This window comes from Vespa velutina, chromosome 6 (genome assembly GCF_912470025.1).
Source record: "Vespa velutina chromosome 6, iVesVel2.1, whole genome shotgun sequence".
Taxonomy (NCBI): domain Eukaryota; kingdom Metazoa; phylum Arthropoda; class Insecta; order Hymenoptera; family Vespidae; genus Vespa; species Vespa velutina.
The window spans coordinates 973,667-982,296 of NC_062193.1; the positions used below are offsets into that span (position 1 = coordinate 973,667).

Genomic DNA, 8,630 nt, shown 5'->3' on the forward strand with positions numbered 1-8,630 from the left:
TATTTCACTATAGAAACTCATTGCCAGATAACTTTATTATCATTTTCATATTTCAAAACTTAAAAGTAAAAAACATAATTTTTCACTATAAATAATGAAAAAAGTTGTATATTGTATGAAAAATAAAGTTATCTTTCGATAAGTAAAGATTTTCTTTAATGGGATATAAAATTCTATTAAAATAATGCGTAACATGTAAACTATTTATTTTCATCAAAAGCAAGCAGTGTATATAATACATATACGCAATTTTATTTCTTCATTATTTACGTATATTGTCGTATATATGCAAATCCGTATTTGTATCTCTTTTTCAACTATTAATTACTAATAAAGATTTACAATTATATATTTTAATATTGTAAACCTTTCTCTAATAAATATATGGTTTTATCATAGGTAATTAAATTATTTAATTAAAAATATTTATAAATTAATGTTCATTTTTAGAATAAAGAGTAATAATATGTTTAATACATCTTTGTATTGATTCTTATGTTAATAGTCAGATTATGTCTCAGAATTTACTCTTCAGGTAAAGGATCCTCTTTGGGCGGAAACATATAATTACGTAATGATATTGCAGAAAGTCGTTGGTCCACAGGTTCTCTTGTATCATATAAGCTAGGAGCTTGAAATATAATACCAAGTGTACCTCCAATACATGCTAATGTAAATACCCATAGAAAGAATCTATCTAAAACCATAGCAACAAATTTCCAGTCTTCTATTACCTATAAATACATATTCATTTAAATTACTTATATTACCTATTAAAAAAAAAAAAAAAATTATATAATTATATAGCACAGTAACTGTACTTCATTGTCTTTATCTGCATCTTTTATATGTTGTGCTATAAAACGGACTCCTTTAAGCGCTGATATTACATCTGGAGACAAATGTCTGGGCATTGTATTTTCACTGTCAGTAACTGTAACAATATCACAATATTAATTAGTATTAAGTAACTCAATAATGTAAGATTTAACTGAAGATTTACTCTGTTATAAAATTTTTCTATCTAAAACATACCAGATGCATGAGGTATATGTCGAGCATCATCCTCTCTTATATTTTTGTACGTGGATGTGACATTTTCAAATCCATCTGTGCCTTTCAATTCTAAAGGATAATCACTTACACTGTTGCAAAGTTAAATCAATCATTTGTATTTTACAATTATAAAATATTAAATACATTATTTATATAAAAATAATACAATTTATTGACATAAACATACCTAGAATCAATTTCATTAGTATATCCACTATCCATATATGTATCATCATATTCAGGCGTAGAATATGGAGTTCTACGCATCATTAAAATTCTTGGCATCCAATTTAAAAACACTTGTCTTACCCACGGTGACATATTGTGTGTTGAGGGAGATCTAAAATAATTTATTAATTTATATACGAAATGATTGCATTTATTTTATTTTAATTTATTTTTGTTACCTGAAATGAACATTTAGAACACACACAGTGATCCAAATAGATAAAGTTACTAATATCATCGTAAATAATAAATATTTTCCAAGAAGAGGTATAGCCAATGATGTTGGTGGAATTATTTCAGCTAATAGTAAAAAGAAAACGGTCAAAGACAGAAGAATGGAAGAACATAATGAGACCTAGAGAAAAGTAAATATGAGAATTATAGTTTATAAGTAACATTTAGAGATATAAACTTACATAAATATTTTTTAAACTTACTTTTTCACCAGAATCACTTGGAAGATAGAAAACCAATACTGTAAGAAAAGTAATGCCCACGCATGGAATTATAAGATTAACAGTATAAAACAAAGTTTTCCTTCGCATTGTAATATTGAAGGTAATATCTGGATTATTAAATAGAAAATTAAAGTAATATGACTTTCAATTTAATTACCTTACTTAATATTAATTGCGCTTTGTCAATAAAATAGATTAAATAATAAAACGAATTTTTTACCAGAATATGGTTCTTCACAACAAGGATAATATTCTTCATTACGAGCTGCAGGAACTTCAAGAATATCCCATTCAACTGATAAATAAAAATCAGTCAGATCTATACCAATTTTTACCAAATTGCTACCAGATTCTTGTAACATATGCTTCAGATCAACCTGTTTGTAAGAATCACTTTTAAAAAAGGAATACAACATTTAATGAAACATTTAATTCAAAATTAATTAAAATATTAATGTGTTAACAAGATAAATTTAACATTTATTAAACTTTATAACCTGAGCTCCATTATAAGTCCATGAACCAAATTTCATAATACAGGATTGTTCATCGAAGGGGAAATATTCTACGTTAATTTCGCAGGATGACTTGTAAATGGCTGGTGGTTTCCAAGACACTTCACCTGTATATTTTAGTGTAGCTTTTGTCATAAGTGTTACTTCATAATTTCCATCAGCACTGTCAAATAATAACAGTTTATAAAATCATTTTCTTGTGTTCCATATTTTGTCCTCTATTATAAAAAATAAATATGGTGTTTGAACAAATATAACTATAAAAATTACAACATAGCTTAAAATTCTGGATTAATTAAATAAAGGATTGTATTTTGCATATTATTTACTTATTATATAGCACAATGTCTGGAAGCCATATATTTTCAGAAGGCACATATAACATTTCAACGCCACCATATTCTTCTGGATCCCACTGTAATTTGTAGTCAAACCATTTCTATTGAAAAAATAATAATTAATTGTGGAACGTAAATAAATAATAAATTATAACTGAACTATTATTTCAAGGAGTATACTTTACCTGTTCTACCCAGACATTAGTTGTCATCACTTGATTTTTCAGGTTCTGTAAAATGTTGAAATAAATAGAAAATATCAATATATTTATTTATCTTCAAATGCATCATTTTCTTGTTGTCTTGTATAACTTGAACATTAAGTTTGATGTTATACCATCTCGATTAGTTGTGATAGTTTTAATCCCAGCCATACTGTCAAAGTTTCTGTGTTATTAATGACTGGTCGAATGAGTCTATTATAATTTGATAATAAATCATCATAAAGTCGTTTTGTATCTGGATTTGCTTCAAATGTTTTCAAACCTACTGCACCTGGTAAAAAAATTAATTTCTTAATATTCTTCTGTTCTTACAATTGCATATATAATAAATTACATTATCAATAAGAATATAATAAATTCCGTTTGCGATAAGATTCCTTTTTTGAATTTAATAAACTTAGAAACTGACCATTCGCAATGCTGAAAATATTAAACACGATAAATGCAAGTATTTGCATCTTACAGGCTTTTGGCACGTACGGGTAGTGTAAATGGGTGGGGTACTTGTGAACACAGAATATAAAACTTATAATTAACACGGCAGTTTTAGAATTAAACTTGATTTATATAAAATAAAGCTAATTATAAAACGTGCAATATTGAAAAAAAGTAAATGTGATAAGCAGAACACGGATATCCCGTAAACTACTGCAAATGCAGTCAAGTGCCTTTAGATCGATATCCGAAGTTAGCGCCATTACCGCTACGCGCAAAGAGAAGTCAGCGATTGGATAAACAAATTCAAATTATGGCGCGACCATGAACGATATACTTCTTTATAGTAGGCAAATTGAGAGTGAAAATTACTAAGTGTATTCAACATACTATCGTGCATAGTATGTTGAAATGTCGCCTCTATAAACTTCTATACAATCTTTTTGATATTTCAAAAAAATACGAGATAAAGAAATTTAAATAGACGTAAGAACGTGGTTATGTATCTTTGGGCGATGAACTTACACAATTGTTTAAAGTACACACATTAAAGGATATTTTAACATTGACCTTTTATTTAATATTTAAATAAATAAAGAATTATATTATTGATAATTTCATTTATATAAATGGCAACTGTACAATATACACAGAAAGAAATAGAAAAGAAACGCTTGGAAGCATTACAAAGAAAACGACAAATTCAATCAAAAGTAACAGCACCATTTGATCCAGGAAAAATACAACAAAATCAAAATATAAAGTTACCTATAAAAAGTTCTTCACAAAATGCAAGTAATTTTCGACGGCCTATTACTGATCCTATACTCAAATCTGAACCAAACAGTTCTCAGATTGGGCCTATGCGAAAATACAAAACAAATAATAGATATACACCTATGACACCACAAAAATTTTTTGGTATTAATTCTGTTATAACAGGAAAATGCTATATGATTACTAACGAAAGATTTGCAATAGAAATATCATCTTATTTACCATCTGTAATTGAAATATTTAAAACGGTGAACAGTAGAATATATGGTAAATTGTATAAAATATTTGAATATGTAATGTATTACATGATATTTATATCAATTAACAATTATGAATAATAAAAAGAAGTTATATTTTAGATATAAAGACGAAGATATGGAATTTTCATCTGAAAGATTATGATAATTTAATAAAGAAGCTATTGGAATTAAAATCTAATCTTTCTATAATACAAATACCAAAATCTGTTCTTCAGGTATTAATTTTATTATAAATAGATTATTTATAAAAAATCAGATTAATATTTTTATATTTTTAGATTTTCCAGAAAAACTTAAATTCACCCAATGAAATATCTTCTATTGATCTGTCATCAATAGATGCAACATTGAGAGATATGTTAATGCCTTTTCAACAAGAAGGCATCTGGTAAATATTGTACAATATTTTTTGTAATTGAAATTTATGATATATTTATATTACAAAATTTTAGTAGATTTAAATTTATGTTTTTTATTATGGTATTTCAAACATTTCTTATTTTTCTTAGTTATGGTATTTCAAAAAATGGTTGTTGTATAATTGCTGATGACATGGGATTGGGAAAAACATTGCAAGCATTGGGAATAGCATATTACTTTAAAGATAGTTGGCCTTTGTTAATTGTAGCACCATCCTCTGTTAGGTAAAAAATTAAAAAATATTAATTTAAATAAATTTTATTAAATAAATATTACTTGTATATATTTATATTATTTTTATAGGTATCAATGGTCCGAAGCTATTTATAATTTTTTACCATCTATACCTGCACATTATGTTCATCAATTTACCAATGCTAAAGACTTTGTTAATGATGTAAAAATTGTTATAGTATCTTATGATATATTGGTAAGAGCAGTAGAAATATTTAGAAGGCGTATTTTTGGATTTGTCATTTTGGTATGTACTAGATTAAATACATTCAGTGCATGTTAAAAATTCTATTATGATATATTAATTACAATACAAAAATGTTTCTGTAGGATGAATCTCACATTTTGAAAAACAATAAAACTGCTAGATTTAATGCAGTACAAAGCACTGTTTCTAATGCACGACATATAATTTTACTTAGTGGAACACCAGCCTTGTCTCGTCCTATAGAATTATATACTCAGGTTAATCTTGTGCTTCCCAATTTTATGGGGTAAATATTAAACTTAAATGTAACATAATAATGAAATATAATTTATATACAGTTTTAACACAATGCTTCACTTAGATTTCAAGAATATGGAATTCGATATTGTGCAGGAGAAAAAAAACTTTTTGGCTGGGATTTTACTGGATCATCAAATATGCAGGAATTACAATTATTACTAAAATCAACTTGTATGATTAGACGATTAAAAGCTGATGTGTTAAATCAATTACCATCAAAAATAAGGTAATGTGTGTATGTTTATGTGTATATATAAATATATAAGGTATATTTATCTATTTATATTTGTGGAAAAATTCAAACATCAGTGATTTTTAGGCAGGTCATTATATTGAATCCAGATCTTATAAAAGTAGGTACGAAAGAAATGGAAGATATGTCCAAAGAGTTAGAGCAAAAAGTTTCAACTGGTTTAGAACATCATAATGCACTTCTTCAGTATTATAATACATCAAGTTTTGTAAGGTTAAAAGCTGTATGGTAAAGACATTATTTATTTCTTATATAACGTTTGATGTACTGCATGTGTAATATTTTATTTTTTAATATTGTTATTATTATAATGTTTCAGTAAACATGTTACTCAACTGTTCGAAACTAAACAGAAGTGTCTTGTTTATGCTCATCATCAACATGTTTTAGATGCAATATGTGATATTGCAGAATCTATGGAAATAGAGTAATTATTAGTACTTTTAAATTATAATTATGTTTCTTTACTTCTATTCATAAAGGAGGAATAATTTTATAGATATATAAGGATCGATGGAAGGACAAGTTCAAATAGAAGAAAAGATTTGATCAATAATTTTCAAGATAATACAAATTGTTTGGCAGCTATCTTATCTATAACTGCTGCAAATGCTGGCATTACACTAACAGCTGCACAACTAGTAGTTTTTGCAGAATTATTTTGGAACCCTGGAGTATGCCATTATTTATTATTTTTAATTATATATATAAAGTTCTATTTAGAATCATTTTTAATGTTAATAATTTATTATTTCTTAATAAATGATTTTTTAAACATAGATTTTATGTCAAGCAGAAGATAGAGTACACCGAATAGGACAAGATAGTAATGTTGTTATCCAATATTTAGTGGCAAAACAAACAGCTGATGATCATTTATGGTCATTAATACAAAGAAAGATAAATATTTTATGCAAAGTTGGTCTCAATCAAAATATTCTCATGGACGAAGCGGAAGTAACAAATCAAGTATTAAAACAAAATGACCAGTTAAAAATAGATTTCTTCATGGAAAAAACTCCAAAAAAAAGCTTGAAATCAGATGATAAGATGGATATAAGTGACGAAATAAATAATGATACATCATTAGAAAATAATGAAGAAAAAGAAGAAATTTCTATTAAAGATATTAAAGAATTACTAAATTTAGGTGAAGAAGATCTACAAAATTGTGATTGGAATTTCTAATAAATAGAATATAAGATTACACTGATTAAGATAGTTATTTGAATAAAACAAAAAAATTATAATGGATAAAACCAATTTTGCATTTATAATAGATTTATATTAGTAACTATATTTTTTTAATAATAATACAGTATTATATCTAAATTTAATAAAATGTAATGCAAATGATAATTCAATCTTAATTTATTCTAAAGAATTATATATAAGATATATATAAAAAAAATGTGTGTTTGTGTGTGCGCACGCATACACATCCATATAGATATATATATCTATATATATATATATATATATATATATATAGATATAGATATAGATATCTATATATATATATATATATATTATAACGAAATAAAGAAACAATATCTATTCAGCATATTTTTTAAGTTTCTAATGGCAACGATGCGTTTATTGGATCAAATTTAATTGCATCGAATTTTATTTATGAGATGTTTACCAGAATGAGAAGATTATATTTTTGGCTGATATTATCGGTATAATATTTTTTAACTGCGCCAAATAGCATAAAAAAAAAAGAATATATTTGTATTTAATATAATAATAATATATTAAAAAGACTTTTATATCCACGAAAGTGGCAGGCACAATAAAATATTTTAAAACACGCGTTTAAAAATATTACATCATAAAAACTTGTAATTATGGTACGTCGAAAAGATAGGCCGAGGTTAGTACATTTTTCTAGCCAACATAAGCAATAACACTTTAACAAATATTAGATATATTATATATATATATTAGAATAGAAATATATATAAACAGAGTAAAGATATTAATTTCTATATTTTTCTAATGAAATGGGAGCTTATTTTGCTCTTTTTCATTCTTTTTTTTTCTCTTTTTTTTCTCTTTTTTTCTCTTTTTTCGTATTATTGTTATTACGTCGAATGTCACTTTATAATCTTAATCTGCTCTTTTCTCGCATGTTTACAAAAGCAGTAATAAAAGAAAAAGAACAGATAAGAAGATGCAACTATATCTATTTAATTAACATTGCATATAATATTGAAGTAATTCATTTTATTAATTTAGATCAAACATTACGCGTTTGCGAGTCGATTCTTCTACGACCAGTGAAGAGTCTGCAGTAATAAGATCACATGCATCTTCTTTACTATGATTATATTTAAATTATCCATGAATAAAGAATTTCAAATTGAAATTATTTTAATAGCAACCGAAAATACGTCGAAATATACTACGACGCAGGAGACCCGCATTAAGGAATATTATATATCTTCAAAACACAACGCATCTTCTTATACCAAGAGCACCGTTCATTCGTTTAGTTAGACAAATTTTTATAGAATTATATTCCACAATTTACAGGTATCCATATTTATTCATACTTAAAATATTTTCAAATCTACAAAATTGATTAATATTATGAAGAAAATATTACTTATCATATATGTTTTCTTATCATATTTTAATAGAATACAATTGATCGCATTAGAAGCATTACAAGAAGCATTAGAAATGTATATGATACAATTTTTTGAAGATTCGTTGTTATTAACTAGTCATGCGAAACGTGTAACACTTCAAAAGGATGACATGTTATTGAACCGACGATTAAGAGGTCGATCCGACATTATCAACAAATGAAATAAAGTACAACTCGTTATCGCCTATAAATTTATGTCTTCTTCTTCACATTTTTTTTTTTTTACTTACAGTTATATGCGACAAAATATCGTTTAGTTGCGTTATAA

General features: G+C 25.8%; 3 protein-coding genes across 6 annotated transcripts; 2 read left to right on the forward strand and 1 right to left on the reverse strand.

Annotated features, from left to right (window-relative positions):
* Positions 1-189: 189 nt before the first annotated feature.
* On the reverse strand, positions 190-3,526 carry LOC124950225 (acetylcholine receptor subunit beta-like 2). 3 transcript variants are annotated; one of them, XM_047496672.1, is made up of 12 exons: positions 3,229-3,526; positions 2,933-3,090; positions 2,781-2,825; positions 2,587-2,696; positions 2,240-2,420; positions 1,963-2,119; positions 1,722-1,759; positions 1,464-1,639; positions 1,244-1,396; positions 1,036-1,145; positions 822-934; positions 190-734 (listed from the first exon to the last, which is right to left on the reverse strand). In XM_047496672.1, the coding sequence occupies exons 1-12, from the start codon at positions 3,275-3,277 to the stop codon at positions 525-527; spliced, it is 1,500 nt and encodes a 499-aa protein (XP_047352628.1). In that variant the 5' UTR covers positions 3,278-3,526; the 3' UTR covers positions 190-524. The 3 variants fall into 3 exon arrangements, with proteins under 3 accessions (XP_047352628.1, XP_047352629.1, XP_047352627.1); XM_047496673.1 differs by having other exon boundaries at positions 1,722-1,849; positions 3,283-3,525; XM_047496671.1 differs by having other exon boundaries at positions 1,722-1,849; positions 3,229-3,525.
* Positions 3,527-3,689: 163 nt separating this feature from the next.
* Positions 3,690-7,052, forward strand: LOC124950223 (SWI/SNF-related matrix-associated actin-dependent regulator of chromatin subfamily A-like protein 1). 2 transcript variants are annotated; one of them, XM_047496664.1, is made up of 11 exons: positions 3,690-4,298; positions 4,391-4,506; positions 4,570-4,679; positions 4,801-4,935; positions 5,015-5,192; positions 5,276-5,439; positions 5,515-5,679; positions 5,773-5,934; positions 6,026-6,133; positions 6,206-6,380; positions 6,503-6,660. In XM_047496664.1, the coding sequence occupies exons 1-11, from the start codon at positions 3,884-3,886 to the stop codon at positions 6,521-6,523; spliced, it is 1,749 nt and encodes a 582-aa protein (XP_047352620.1). In that variant the 5' UTR covers positions 3,690-3,883; the 3' UTR covers positions 6,524-6,660. The 2 variants fall into 2 exon arrangements, with proteins under 2 accessions (XP_047352620.1, XP_047352619.1); XM_047496663.1 differs by having other exon boundaries at positions 3,692-4,298; positions 6,487-7,052.
* A 504-nt stretch (positions 7,053-7,556) lies between these two features.
* Positions 7,557-8,566, forward strand: LOC124949791 (histone H3.3-like). Its single transcript, XM_047495490.1, has 4 exons — positions 7,557-7,582; positions 7,948-8,002; positions 8,090-8,244; positions 8,352-8,566. Exons 1-4 carry the CDS (start codon positions 7,557-7,559, stop codon positions 8,521-8,523), a joined length of 408 nt encoding a protein of 135 aa, XP_047351446.1. The 3' UTR covers positions 8,524-8,566.
* Positions 8,567-8,630: the final 64 nt, after the last annotated feature.